We start from the raw sequence: 15,284 nt of genomic DNA on the forward strand, positions 1-15,284 counted from the left end.
TTTTGTCCCTTGTTGATCTACATTCATTGGCCCAATGTCAGCCTTTGCCACATCTTTTGCATACTCCAAAAGAGAGGGGCATTCTGTTGGGGTTATTCTTAGAAACACATTGTTTCTAGAAACAGCATGCCAACAATTGCTTTTTAGGCCACCTTGTTTCTCACAATTAAAACACCCAAATGTCTTGATTTTTCTTCAAGCCTCTGGAAATCACTACTCATATTCAAATATCACCATAGTTATGAGATTCAATATTGACTATATCTCAGATTTATCCTTCTGTGGGTGCTGATCTTGCCTTTAAAGCCCTAATTATGCTTTTGCATTGTGAATGAACATTTTCAAAAGCCAGAGATTCACCTAGTATTTATCTAGCTTCTGAATTTGGTATCATTATATTTACTGATAAAGTCAATCTTTGTAAGAAATCAGTGAAGGTTTCTTTTGGTCTCTGTATGACTTTAGTAAATGACTCAGTTCTCTTTCTGACTTCTTTAATTCTGTCCCAAACATTCAAAGATGCTACACAGCATAGAGCCAAAGTGTGGTCATGATATAGAGACTATCTTTGTACATTAGAATAATTGCCTCTCCAAGAAGTTGATCTTGGGAGATTTCAATACCTCTATCCCTCCTTCATTGTTCAATGGTCCTAACCTCATCTTTCTACTAGATTCTCCACTGTAATTGAGGACTAGGCTCCAATACTGCTGAAACTAAGTCTCTCCAGTCTTGTGGGATAATTCTGTTACAAATTGACTATGAGTTTAACATCTTCTTCACAAAAGGTGAATGCATGCCATAGGAGACTATCACTTCCTTAAATATCCTCAAATATAACATTTCCACAGGAGTCTATTCAGCTCTTGCATAGCCTTGGGGTACCTATTCTTTGGCTGTTCCTGTAATGTGACTAGATAAATTAAGGTTGGTTGTTTAAAAACCTTGGGCTATTCCTCTCTAATCTTATAATACAATGCTGGATTGGTTCTCATTTAAATTGTATTGTCTGGGTCTGAATATCTCTATGATCTGTTTGAACAAGTTTTCCTATGACTTGTATCTTGGTACTCATATTAACCAACTTTTTTATGAATAAAACAAGAATGATCAAACTAATGATGTATATAATTGGAATTATATAAATTCCATCTAAGTTATTTATCCTCTAATTTAATTTTTCCATTTTAAACCATCTATTGTGTAATCATATAGAGAACTAACTCCCTTTATCAAAATATAGTTTCCCATTTTTTTAATGTAGAAAAATTCACTTTATGTCTTTTTAAAAAAACTAATCCCCCCTTTAAGAAATCCCAATTGTCTCACCAAATCTGCTGCTGCTGATGGTGAAGATATGCAGCTGACTGGTGATGAGTAGAACAGTAGAAGCCCAAGCAGGTTTTCCAGGCAGCTAACTAGTTTGGCAGCAGCCTGAGGAGAGGAAAGGTCCCAGGGGAAACCCACAACCTACCAGGAAAGGGAAACTGTTGTCTGAAAAATGCACACAGAGGATTGTGGGGAGGAAGCACATGTAGTGGGAGCTGCCTAAAGGAATAGTTGGCTGGAGGTGAGGGGCTAAGTCTGACAACTTTTGGAACCCAATCACCCGTGGAGCTTGCTGTGGAGAGGCTGCAACAGAAAAAATTCCAGACTAGCTCAGTGGGCATGATGCATGATACTTATTAGTCTTAATAATAAATACTCAGAGTCAGATATCATGGTAAAAGCTAAAACATCAGAGAAGCAAAGGAATAGCCACAGCCACCTCCTACCTCTCTAGCTCCTCAGACTGAAAAGGGGGCAATCTCCTGTCTGTACCCTGCTTTATCACTTCTTCTCTCTGCCCAGCCATGTAACTTCCTGTCTCCTGTCTGTGCATACCCCCAGTTCTCTATGGTTAACTAGTGGCAAGCTCTAATCTCTTATCTTCAGGCAAACTTTATTTGTCAAAACAGAAACAAAATATCACAACACAAAACTTCATATCAATGCATATTAATGCAATGTTATCAAATATAATATTATAAGATATATCACTGTCTTATGCAACAGTAAAAACACAAAAAAACATAAAATATCACAAATATTCCTGAAAACACCATACCTGTCAACTATGAGCTTCTTAAATATAGCATATACTTCTTAATCCAAGAAGGAAAGAAGCAGGAAGATGGTAATTTTGGGTGCTGCTATCTGCTTTTGTCTTTTTTTCGGTGGCTGATTTATTCCTTGGGTTCTGTTGCCCTCCACAATTCTGAGGAGTTTGGTGGATGTGTGTTGCCTGGTATGAAATTCTTCTGGGAATCCTGCTAGATGTGGCCATTGAGGGTTCCAGGTAAAATGTGTTTCTAGGTATTTGGACTTGAGACTTATAAATGGCGATAGTCAAGGGGGATGAGGTTGAGGTTATCCAAAGAAAGAAGAAAAGTGGGATGTTCTACTGGTATCTACTTAGTTCCCTGGAAATGGAGGCAGAGATTGAGGAAAGACCATAGCAGGCAGTCTGGTGTAGAGCTGGGGATGAGAACTGGGAATTAGATTTGGAGAAGCTAATGGAGAAGTAGAGGTCTGCAATTAGTCTACCTGCTTCCTTGCTCAACAAAGAACTATTCTGTCAGTAAAAGGCTTTCTGGAGAGATTTGAGTCAGGTTCCACAGAAGAAAATATAGGCATGGCACTGGGAACCTGTCCAAAAGTGAGTGACTAGACATGTCACATGCCCTAGAAAAGAATCCATTCTGGATATTTTCTACATGTGCAAATATTCAAACTGTCTTTAAATGGTTCTATTCATACCATAGCCTAGTAGTACTTTCAACATGGTTTCAGAGAAACTTTAGTTTTTGCAGTGGGCAACAATTATTTCATAGACTTCTGAGTGCAAAGCTTGTAATGGGAAATTCATATTATCACATACAGATATCAGAAACATTATAGAAGCGGTGGGGGTGGGGGAGAAGATTGAAAGAGCTGGAGAATGAAGAGGTAATATATGAAAAATTTAAACCAAGCAGAAGAGAGGTCTCTACAATGAACACTTTTGCTGTGGATATCATTCTGTATGCTGTGACTGTGTTGTTCTGATTGGTTAATAAATAAAATGCTGATTGGCCAGTAGCCAGGCAGGAAGTATAGGCGGGACAAGAGAGAGGAGAATCTGGGAACAGGAAGGTTAAGTCAGAAGTTGCCCGTCAGAGGAAGCAAGATGGGAAGGCAGAACTGAGAAAAGGTGCCAAGCCACATGGCTAAACATAAATAAGAATTATGGGTTAATTTAAGTGTAAGAGCTAGTCAATAGTTAGCCTGAGCTAATGGCCTAAAAGTTTTAATTAATATAAGCCTCTGTGTGTTTACTTGTGTCCAAGTGGCTGCAGGACTGGCACATATTAGAGTGATTAGGTTAGTGTCCTGACCATGGGCCAGGTGGGATACAGGAAAACTTCAGCTACAAATGGCACCTAAAGGATTGAGTTCCCACCTAAGTTTCTACTTCACATCTTATGTGGGCAGTGAGACACTGCAATATGCGAGCTTGAGCTACTCTATGATGGGTTCATGGTGTGCGGGCTTGACCTATGTTACACAGAGGTGTCTCCAAACTGTGCACTGTGCTGTGTGGTGGATATAGTTCCACTATGTTGGAAAGCTGAGGTGGGCAGAGCCAGCAGCCACAGCTGCCTTTTCAGTCCTGGTAATGCTGCAGTTTAGAGCAATAAGTTCACAATAAGGCAGATTCAGATGGAATAGTTTACAATGTGTGTAAAAATGTATGTAGGCTTGGAAGAAACAGAAAAAGGAACATATGCAGTTATATAAAGACAATCTTGAAAGAGGTTTGTGTTCTGTAATAATCAAAACATTTGCTTAAAAAATACTCCTAGTATTTTGGATAGAAATAAGTCCAAAAATTATAGAAAATGTGAATAAATACATCTTGAGAAATTTTTAGAGGAACATCAAGCCTAAAGGTGAAATGAACATTTATTAACATTATAAGAATGAAAAACATAGAGTACATTCATGACTCAGACAGCATCAGATATAAATGGAAAGACATTGTAGACTGAGTTTAATACACTACGGCGAGTAGGGTGCTGAGATTGGGAGCTTCCCTGAATGTCTGTTGACAGTTAATAAGAGGTGGTGGAAGGGTGTTCCTTTTTCAGAGAGAGAACCAGTTATGAGTAGTCCATAATCTAGTGAGTAACCTCCCACCCATGTTCAGACAGGTCTAGCTAAAATCATAGGGTCCTACTCAAAGAAAAGACATGAAAGAAGTTCTGATTTTTCATTTCTGCAATGGCCTTTGAATTATCTTTATAGAAACTCTCAACTGAGTCAGGTTCAGGTTGTGACCACAGGCTCACAACTCTGCCATCTCTGTACCTGTCTCCCTGATACTACTCCATAGAGTTCACACTTCACACAGTCACACCACCCCCAATCACAGATTTAAAATTCTTTTACGTGTTTAATGCATATGCTACCATTTTCACTGCATACCTCATTCTTGACTTTCTGTTTATAAGAACCAAAGTGATACAAGAGATGCCTAGCACTCAGGGCACCCATTACAGCTGGTCAGTGGGCAGCACTCATCATAGGTGAAACCTATCTTGTGTTTCCTACTGATTTATCTTGACACCAATTTTCTGTCTGGAATCTCCACACAATTATTCATGAACAAAATTTTCACCTAATGTGCACTGAAATTCAGTCTCTGCCTAGTCAGTGTCTATACTCATGTCCTCAACAGTAAAAAAACCTGCAGACAATGCATCAAAAAGAAATACAGTGTCAGTGGGAATTCAACTTACTGAAGTCATCATGTATAGCTGGAGAGTTTCTCTCTGGGTTCTGCCAAGCCCCTGCAGTCCCACAGACCATTTATAAAATAAACAAACTGTTTGGCCCAAATGGCTCAGGCTTCTATCTAGCTGTTTTTGTATCTTAAATTAACCCATTTTTATTAATCTATAAGTTGTCATGTGGCTCGTGGCTTACCGGTATTTTAACATCTTGTTTTTCATTGTGGTGGCTGGCAGTATCTTTTTGTCTCAGCCTTTTACTTTTTAAACCCTTTTTTCTCTCTTTGTCCCGCCTATATTTTTTGTCTGGCTACTGGCCAATCAGTGTTTTATTTATAAATCAATTATCCAAAGCACTTCCTCTTTTTATTTTTTAAAAGAAGGTTTTAACTTTAACATAGTAAAATTACATATAACAAAACAATTATTAAGCAAGAATTACAGTTACAATATCTAGTCTATTTATAATATCTAGTTTATTTGTATTTGACGAAATTAAAGAAGATATCCTATCTATCTTATATTTGTGAGTCTAAGGTTTTATATCTAACTTATCTTTTATCATAACCAAGGAAATTATAACTATTTAGTCTTCAACTACATCAAAGACCTCAGAAGGATATACTATTACCTGAGAAACAGAAGGATGCATGCAACTTTCGTGAGTCTTTCGAGAGTAGACAGAGACAGCTGGCAGCCTGGACTGTCATCCAAAGGGACTGTGGGGGCTTGGCAGGACCCGGAAAAAAACTCTCCAGTTACAACCATGCAAGTCTGTGGGCAACTTCTTCAAGAAATTTACATAAGATTCAAATACATTACACATGTGATTTTGCATTAAATAACTTTAGTACATTTTGCAATAATGGAGAATTACTCACTGATCAACATGCATACTAAATAGCAACAGAAAATGGAAAACAGAAAAATACATATATGATATATGAGCACTGACACATGGCTACCATGTCCTCATTCAGTCACAAGAAGACAATGTGAGAAGTTTCTCTCCATAAAGATTCTAAGAAAGTTGTTTCAAGAGGAATGGGCAGTTTCTGCAAGACAAATGAAGTAATGCTAAAAAGAAACAAAATATGGAGAAAGCTCCAAGACTTCAAAGACCCCCAGGAGATTAAACTAAAAATCCAAAATCTTTCAAAATTATTGCAATAAAAAACATTGAAAAATGTTGCAAAGACAGACATCAGGAGATGTTAATGGGAAGACAATATAGACAGGGCTTAATCCTCTGCAAAGATACTAAATAATTTTTCCCCAAATCCTGCTGGCATCATATTAGGAAATGGAAAAACTGACCACAAAGGAAATGGAATCTAAAGAAATTACAAAAACCTTCAATTTAGGAGATCAGCAAACAAAACTTAAAGGGAAGAACTTTTCTAATTTTACAGCACGTAAAAATCAGAGTAATGAAATTCATATAATAGTGAAATGAACACACAAGTGATACAAATGGAATAGGAATGTCATTGTTCACAAACACAATAAAATAAGTTATATTTTCTCTAGTATTAGTTCTCATGTTAAAAGACAGTAACATATATAAGAACATAATCTTGAGATTATTTAGTGTAGATTATTCCACAATAATTTTTAGGAAAACAATATGGCAAATCCAATTTCATTTCCTGTTTGCCCATTGTTTTTTAAAAAAATTCTTAGATTTTTAAATTTCAGCTCATAAGTATTGATGTCTAGCAGTATGTCCTCTGTTGTGTCTGATCCCTGCTGAAGTTAGAAGAAGGCATCAGATCTCCAGACATAGTTGTCAGCCACCATGAGGGTGCTTGGAACTGAACCCATATCCTCTTCAAGAGCATGAAGTGCTACTGAGCCATCTCTTCCGCTCCCTCCAAACTATACCATACATTTCTCTCTACCTCCCAGGCTTTTTTGTTCTGTATCACAGGTTAGCAGGTTTATCAGTAAGCCTAGTCTATGAGAAAGAGAGATTCTTCTGAAAGCATCTGGATTTCTAACACAGTACTGCACTTTGTAGAGAAAACAAAATAGAGGATTCTGCAAATGATTCACCAACTGCCACTGTGTTAGAATAATCAAAATACTTAGAGAGAATTTTCAGATGATATAATTTGAATTCCACCACTTCTAATTATATGTCAGTCAAAACTCAAGGGCTGGCATGGAACTGAGTGATTGAGATGACAATATTTTACATTACCAACTTTCTGAATTTATCATGGGACAAAAATGAAAGAACCTTACACCCTGGCAATAGAATACACATGAAGAAGAGATAAAATACCATGTAATGTTCTTTCCTCCTCTGAGAATTTCTTTCCTCTGTGAGATGTGAGACTCATTCAAACACAGCTCTTACACTTGCAGAGTTTCTCCTGAGGAGGAGCAAGGGAGACTGCAGGCAAATTATTCTCACCCTCAGAAACCAGACTGCTGTAATTCTGCAGCATCCAATCTCGGTACAAAGTTCACCGAGCAAGGTATAGGCATTGCCCTTACTTCTGACAGAAGTGCAAATCCATTAAACTGAATGTCATGAGACTGTGAAATAAAAAGTGAGTGTTTGAGCCAGCTGTGTCTGTACACTGCTTTAACCCTAGCACTAAGAAAGCAGAGGCAGGTAAATACCATGTAAGACCAGGCCTGAGCAAGACAGGGCAACAGAGTGATGTATTTATTGAATAAAACAGAGCAAAAACCAAACAATACCAAGCCACTTTGTCCATGCCTACATGGGAAGACTGCTTTTTTTTGGACCAAAAGACAATTAATTTTTCTCATACACTTGAGTGATCAGAACTTTTTAAAAGATGCTTTCCAATTCTGTCCTAATCTATAGTACAATTTATAACTAAAAATAGTGTGGCCTGGTATTCACCCACAGCATACAGACTGCACTTTTCCACAGTCTAAGGTGTAATATTAAGAATGCATCATGACTTCTTAATGAAGACACATTTCTGGATGTTGTATTTTTATACTCTAATTCATACATCTCAGATGGAAAACTAACAAATATTAAAATTTACTTAGTGACTGTTAATGTTTTCAACCATTAGTGTGGGGCTTAGTAAAGTATATTTTCTAGATCAATCAAATCTGTACTGAATTCTCATGGGACTAATTCCTTTTTTGCTATTGTTTGTTTTTGAGATAGGCTTTTTCTGTGTAACAGCCTTAGCTGTCCTGGAACTTACTCTGTAGACCAGGTTGGCCTAAAACTCAGAGATAAGCCTGCCTCTCTGTCCCAAGTGTTGGGATTAGAGATTTGCACCACCACTGCCTGGTGTCATAGGACTAATTTCTAAATAGCTCCTGGGATACTAATCCAGGAGAAAAATCCACTCTCTTGAATAGGCAAGTGTAAGAATGGCAGTTAGAAATCATGGATGAATTTAAATTCCAGGTGCTGTGAAATTGCCACAATAGCATGAGAACCCTGTTTGCAAACAAGAGTTAATGTAAATGCAACTATGCTGCAACCAAAAGAAAAATGAAAAGAATCCTGATAAGCCCTAATTCATATGATCTAAAGTTTACAGACATGGGTAGATATCCACAACAGAATTTGAGACAGTATCCTCCTGCACAGCAGCACAAAAAACTAGTCAACCCCCTGACTAGGTTCCTGACACATTTCCCAGCCCTGCAGCTCCACTGGGCTGCAGTTTCCCCCACTGCACTGCTGATAATTCTCCCAGATTCCTAAGGGTGTCCTGCAATGGAGGGGAGTTTTCCTGTCCCTACAAGATATGGAGATGACAGCTGTGTCTTCCATTTGGTTCTGAACAATGTAGTTCCTAGAGGTCTCTCTGGGAATGCTGGGTTTTCCAGACCATGATGCCCTGGTTCAGGAAACACAGCTCCTGTAGTCTAGATTTCACCGTGCACTTGCACAAATGCCGCTAAATTTTCCAAGCCCACACAACCTCTGCTTCATTTCCCCAGCATTCCTCAGATCAGGCAATTGTCCCAGTCCCACTGATACCCATCTGTCCCACTCTGTTCAGGCTACCTTCTATACAGCTCTAGCTGTCAGGCTGTCCTAGTTCTGCTCTACCAAGCTTCTCAGGTGTTGCTGCAATCATACATAAGAACTGTGTTTATAAATGGGCACAGAACGAGGCAAACAATATCATATAAGGGGTACGAGGTGAGATATCTTCATTGTACTCAAGTTGACAAATTTATCCCTAGAAATCTGTGATGAATTAGGTAGAATAATCATCTAATGTCATCAAGAAGGGGCATTATGATCCATGGAACTCCCCAAATTTTCTGATATGTCTACATTATTAGTATTGTGTAAAGGACTTAACAAAAGGATTCAATTCATTTGTTGAGGCTTATAGAGTGGAATTTCTAAGGTACAACAGGACATGAGGATAGTAAAATGATGTTGAGTATTTACCTGTGAACATCAGTCTTCTGAAGGTCATTGGAGTTTGAATGATAGTCTAAATGTGATTTCAGAGCAATGCATAGACACAGCCCATTTTGGATGATGTCTGTCAATAACACAGGTTTATACCCGTATTTTCATTTGTCCCACTGCAGACCTCTCACTCTTCTCCTTGAATGCAAGGAAGAGAGTGGCCTTCTTTATTAGGCTCCCCAAGCCTCTATGTTTTGTCTGTGTTGAGCCCTTTCAATGGGACAATGTACTACTATAACAGTAAGCCTGGAACAGTGAGTAAAATAATCTTCCCTACTTTAGTTGACTCAAATGCTTTCTAACATTGATATTTCTGGTGTACAAGTTTGGAGGAACAATTAATGGGTTCAGTACATACTATATGAGACCTTTCCTAGGAAGACACAACATTCATATGCACCCACTCAGCCAAAATGGGAACTGACAACAGAACCAAGCATGCTTGCACTGAAATCCAACTCGTTGAACCAATGGGCTTTATTGGGGTTACTTATATAAATATGAGACTGGAGTTGCTTACAAGAGCAAAAGTTACTCACAGACAGTTGTCATAATGAAACTCCAAGTCAGCATGAAATACAGCTTTTGAACACTGGACACCCATAGCATACTACACACCTGCAGATATATCTACATGTTAAAGGACAATGTATTTTAATGGCTCAATTCATCAAAGCCTCTTCTAAGCAGCAAGACTGGTATAAGTTTCTTCAAAGGAATTAAGCATAGTGAATCTTGACAGTTTCAGTTCTGGAAGCTATTTTGAGTGGTTCATTTCCCGTCTTATTTAGCTTCCCTACAAGATGGAATGCTTGCCTCCACAAAACTGCTACACAACAGCACATTCTCCAGGCGTCTCCATTTTGTATTCATTATGAAATATTTGAAGGTGAGAAGGTAAAACGTCTTAATGAAAATTTTCCTACAATGTCACATTTGCAGAATTTTTTCTCAGTATAGTTTGGACTTTTTTTTTTTTTTTTCCCTCAGATTCAAGAATTACTCAAAGGTTTTCACACATTTCTCATGTACATGATTCCCTAGTGTGGATCCTGTGGTGGTCCATAAGGACAGAGCTTTGATAAAGCATATGCTGTATTACTTACTATGTAAACTTTTGCCTTCAGTATGTATTTTCTGATATTTTCTTAGACCTGAGGGACAGGTAAAGAGTTTGCCATATACATTGCATTTATAAGCGTTCTCTCCTGTATCAATTCTTTGATGAGTTCTAAGGTGGGCTTCCTGGATAAGGGATTAGTCAAATTCACTGCATTGGTAAGATTTCTTCCAGTATGAATTTTCTGATGTTTTCTAAGAACTGAGCCACCAGTAAAAGATTTCTCACATTCACTGCACTTGTAAGGTTTCTCACCTGTATGAAGTCTCTGATGTGTTCTAAGATGGTCTTTCTGGATAAAGCATTTGTCACAGTAACTACATTTATATGGTTTCTCTCCTGTATGGATTTTCTGATGTGTTCTAAGATTGGCTTTCTGGATAAAGCATTTCTCACATTCATTACATTTGTAAGGTTTCTCTCCTGTGTGAATTCTTTGATGTCTTCTAAGGTGGGCTTTCCGGATAAAACATTTGTTACATTCACTGCATTTGTAGGGTTTTTCTCCAGTATGACATTTCTGATGCTTCCTAAGATCTGAGCCAACAGTAAAGGACTTGTCACATTCGCTACATTTGTAAGGTTTTTCTCCTGTATGAATTCTCTGATGAGTTCTAAGATTGGCTTTCTGGATAAAGCATTTCTCACATTCATTACATTTGTAAGGTTTCTCTCCTGTGTGAATTCTCTGATGTCTTCTAAGGTTGGCTTTCCGGATAAAGCATTTGTCACATTCACTGCATTTGTAAGGTTTTTCTCCAGTATGAATTTTCTGATGTGTTCTAAGATCTGAGCCAACAGTAAAGGACTTGTCACATTCACTACATTTGTAAGGTTTCTCTCCTGTATGAATTCGCTGATGTTTTTTAAGTTTGGCTTTCTGGATAAAACATTTGTCACATTCACTACATTTGTAAGGTTTTTCTCCAGTATGAATTTTCTGATGCATTCTAAGATCTGAGCCAACAGTAAAAGATTTCTCACATTCACTACATTTGTAAGGTTTCTCTCCTGTATGAGTTTTTTGATGTCTTCTAAGGTGGGCTTGCTGGATAAAGCATTTGTGACATTCACTGCATTGGTAAGGTTTCTCTCCTGTGTGAATTCTTTGATGTATTCTAAGAGATGAGCCAACAGTAAAGGATTTCTCACATTCACTACATTTGTAAGTTTTCTCTCCTGTGTGAATTCTTTGATGTGTTTTAAGTTGGGATTTCTGGATAAAGCATTTGTCACATTCACCACATATGTAAGCTTTCTCTCCTGTATGAATTCGTTGATGTCTTTGAAGACCTGAGGAGGTGGAGAGCGATTTTCCACATTCATTACATCTGTAAAGTTTCTTTCCATTGTGGGTTCTATAATGGTACTCAAGGTGTGACAATGTATAGAAGGACTTACTACATTGTTTACATTCATAAGGCCTCTCTCCTCCATTAGAATTCTGATGTTTTCTAAGACCTAAGCAGCAGGTAAAGGGTTTTCTACAATCACTACATTTGTAAGTCTCCTCTCCAGTGTGGATTCTGTAACGTCTTTTAAAACCCAATGAACGATAAAAGCACTTACCACATTCTGTACATTTGTAGGGTTTTTCTCCATAATGGATGTTGTAATGTACTTTGTGGTGTGACAAATACAGAAAAGATTTATTACATTCTGTAAATTTATAGTGTTTCTCTCCAGGATGAATTCTGTGATGTCTACTGAGGCTCAAAATAGGTTCTGAAACATTTTCCACATTTCCTGCATTGGTATGGTTTCTCTCCACTGTGGATTTGTTTCATCTTTAGTTTATGTTTAGAGTCAAAAAATTCATCATACTCTCTATTTTTGTGTTCTTTCTTTCCAGTGTGGATTTGCTGATATTGGCTAATGATGGGGCACAAATTTAAACACTCCCCACAATCGTTATATTTATATTGTTCTTCTGCAGTCTTCCCACTTTTATCTCTCCTTGGGTCTGATGATTCAATAGAGGCATCACTGTGGTTACCATTTCTGTACTCCTTGAAGTTTTCTGTAGTATCACTTGTGTTATACGGTATACCCTGTGAGGATTCATGAATCGTTTTCCCAAGCTCACAACATTTGTAAGACTTCTCTTGGATATTCACATCCTCATGGACAATGTGCTTTGAGTCTTGATCCAAGACCTTCTCGTATTTACCACATATGCAATGGTTCTCTGAAAAATTAGCACAATTAGGGATAATAAGGATTGATGCTTGATTAAACAGATTCAATAACTGATGTTTTCTTAGACATACAAGTAGCAGTTCTCAGGGATAAAGCTTTCAACAGAGGACTTTTGTGTTTCATGGTCATTAAATGGATGCTCAGAAGAACCTCAAGGACCACAAAGACAAAGTAATAGCCTTTTCATTCTTACCTAATCTGCATACCTTGCAGAAGGTTAAACAAATAGGCTGATAGAGCAATAATGTACTTTGAGAGAGCTCTCTTAAAAATCTTATGGAGAATGCTTCTCTTTTTTCTTGTTTGTATTTTTCAAAGAATCACACTGTGTAGCCTTCATTGCCTAGGAACTCACTATGTAACACAGGCTGGCCTACAACTCACCAGATGCACTTGCTTCAGCCTCCCTAGTAATAGGATTAAAATCATGATTTTCCAGGACTAGAAACTATATCTCAAAGTATTGAATAAAATCACTCATATGTACACCATCAACAACTCTTTCTCTATTTAAACAACTCTGTATTTTAAAAATTAGAAATAGGTGAATAGCTTAATTCAAGAGTAAAATCAAAATATTCCAACAACTAAGTGCACTATAATGCATTTCCTTGCTCTGAATATTCAATTTTCTTTGAATACTGAAATTAAGATTAAAAACTGTATGAGAGGGTTGGAGAGACGGTACACTATATAGCATTACTTGTTTTTGGTGAGAAGACTGAATAATATAAAGCTATGGTTATTATCAGAATTTTCCTACATTCTGGTAGTCTCTACACAGATTGGAGAGTTTACATACCACAAAGTAAGTAAATACAAAGGAAGAGTTAGGAATTCTACAAGAAAAGCATACTTACCTACAAAAACTAGATTGTTGTAATTCTCCCACATTACATCCATATACAGAGATCTTTGAGAGGAGTCCAGACATTCCCATTCCTCTGGGGAAAAGTCCACAGCCAGATTCCTGAATGTCAACAGACTCTGTAATGGAAAATCACACATTTACCATGTGCTGTTGACAAAATGCTTTCCTAGGTAAAAGAGACGTAAAGAATTAGAGGCACTTTCGTGATATTGACGAGGCGTGGCATTCAAAGACAAAAGCTTTCTAACAGTGCTGCAGAGATGGTTCAGAAGTTGAGAGCATGGGTGGCTCTTCTGGAGGACCCAAGTTTTGTTCCCAGAACCCACACAGCACTCCATAGTAGATTATAACTCATGTTCCATTGCAGCTAATTCTCTTTTATGAACTCTTGCAGGAAGGAGGCACATATATTACTCATGCATACATTCAGGCAAATAAAGTGAATGTGAAAGTTAATTTTAATAAAAGATACATTCTAGAATACTCTGTTGTATTTTCTATCTCTGCGAAAACAGGATGGCATAATAGGCTTACAATCAGCAAACTTTGAAGGCATATACGATATATATTGGAGTTCTAGATGCAGGAGTATACCTTACTGAAGGCTATGTTGATATCAAACAGGATCACATTGTTGCACCTCAGATGGAAAAGTCATGATGAGCAAAACTCTGTTGAACTTTGCTCAAATAAGGACACTGGATTAATCCTGTCAGCAGCTGGGCTACAGCTGACTTTATTCTAATATGCTCAGTTAAGATCCCACGGCACAGGAACAATTCTACACCATTTGTAGAACACAGATTTAGAATATGGAATGGAGAATTCATGGATGAATGAAAGTCAAAGAGTATTTCTTTTTAACAGTAAGGAGAGTAACAGCGCATAATTCAACATTTCAAACAACACATAGGATCAAATATTTTGTGAAGTTACTGTATGGAAGTATTTTCACAACCATCAAGTGAATACATTTTTTTAAAAGTTGACAAAACCAATATAGATGAATAACAATTTCAGAAATTCCATATGGAGGGTTCACTCCAGAATAGTTAGAAAAATATGTGTAAATAAATGTTCTATGTGACAATACATTTAAATGAAGTAGAGATTTCCTGTGATCCAAATGATTGTATTGTTGTGTGAGAATACTAAATCTTTATTAATTTTGATTATATTATTGCTCATGACATTGTCTCAATTGAAAGTTTGAATCTTGTAGTTTCAATTGTATTCAGTATTTGAGCTCAATAATCTAACATGATTTTTGTTTCATACATAAGTATCATTTATAATTATTTCTTTATTTTGCAAAAAAAAAAAGAAGACACAAGATTAAACATTGACTCCGCCATGAATGTGCCCCCCCAGAAATGTAAACCTAAGGGATGGAAAGATGGCTCAGAGGTAAAGGGCACTTGCTGATCCTGCAGAGAAATACAGTTTACTTCTCTCTACATTTATGGCAGCATACCACAGTGCTTTACTCTCTTACCAAGGGTTTGAGGCCAACCTTAGGGCTGCATGGGCATCAATGGAGGCATGCAATACACATAAAAACATGCAGATAAACACTCATATACTCAATAAAGATTTTTTATTGTAAGTCAGACATAGAAACCTGATGATTACCACCTCCAGAATTTCCAGCTATGTATTACATAGCTCCAGGGGAAGGAAAAGTATAGGGTAGGGGGAGCATCTTCCCTCCAAAAGAAAAGAGCAAAGTCATTAAGAGGGACATTTATTTAGGCTTGAAAATTGACAGCTTATGCATAGAGGCAAGGTAATATCTCTAGAATAGTCTTCCTAATATATTCCACATGATACAATATGGGGGGGGGC

At 37.4% G+C, this 15,284-nt stretch overlaps 1 protein-coding gene across 1 annotated transcript in view; it reads right to left on the bottom strand.

Annotated features, from left to right (window-relative positions):
* Window positions 1-9,697: 9,697 nt before the first annotated feature.
* The window catches only part of LOC114688240 (zinc finger protein 420-like), a 33,350-nt gene continuing 27,763 nt past the window's right edge, over window positions 9,698-15,284 (bottom strand). Inside the window, 3 exon segments of the mRNA XM_028862863.2 lie at window positions 9,698-12,086; window positions 12,088-12,557; window positions 13,429-13,555. Coding sequence (XP_028718696.1) covers window positions 10,398-12,086; window positions 12,088-12,557; window positions 13,429-13,555 — 2,286 coding nt within the window. The 3' untranslated portion in view covers window positions 9,698-10,397.

This window comes from Peromyscus leucopus, chromosome 1 (assembly GCF_004664715.2).
Source record: "Peromyscus leucopus breed LL Stock chromosome 1, UCI_PerLeu_2.1, whole genome shotgun sequence".
NCBI classification, from domain to species: domain Eukaryota; kingdom Metazoa; phylum Chordata; class Mammalia; order Rodentia; family Cricetidae; genus Peromyscus; species Peromyscus leucopus.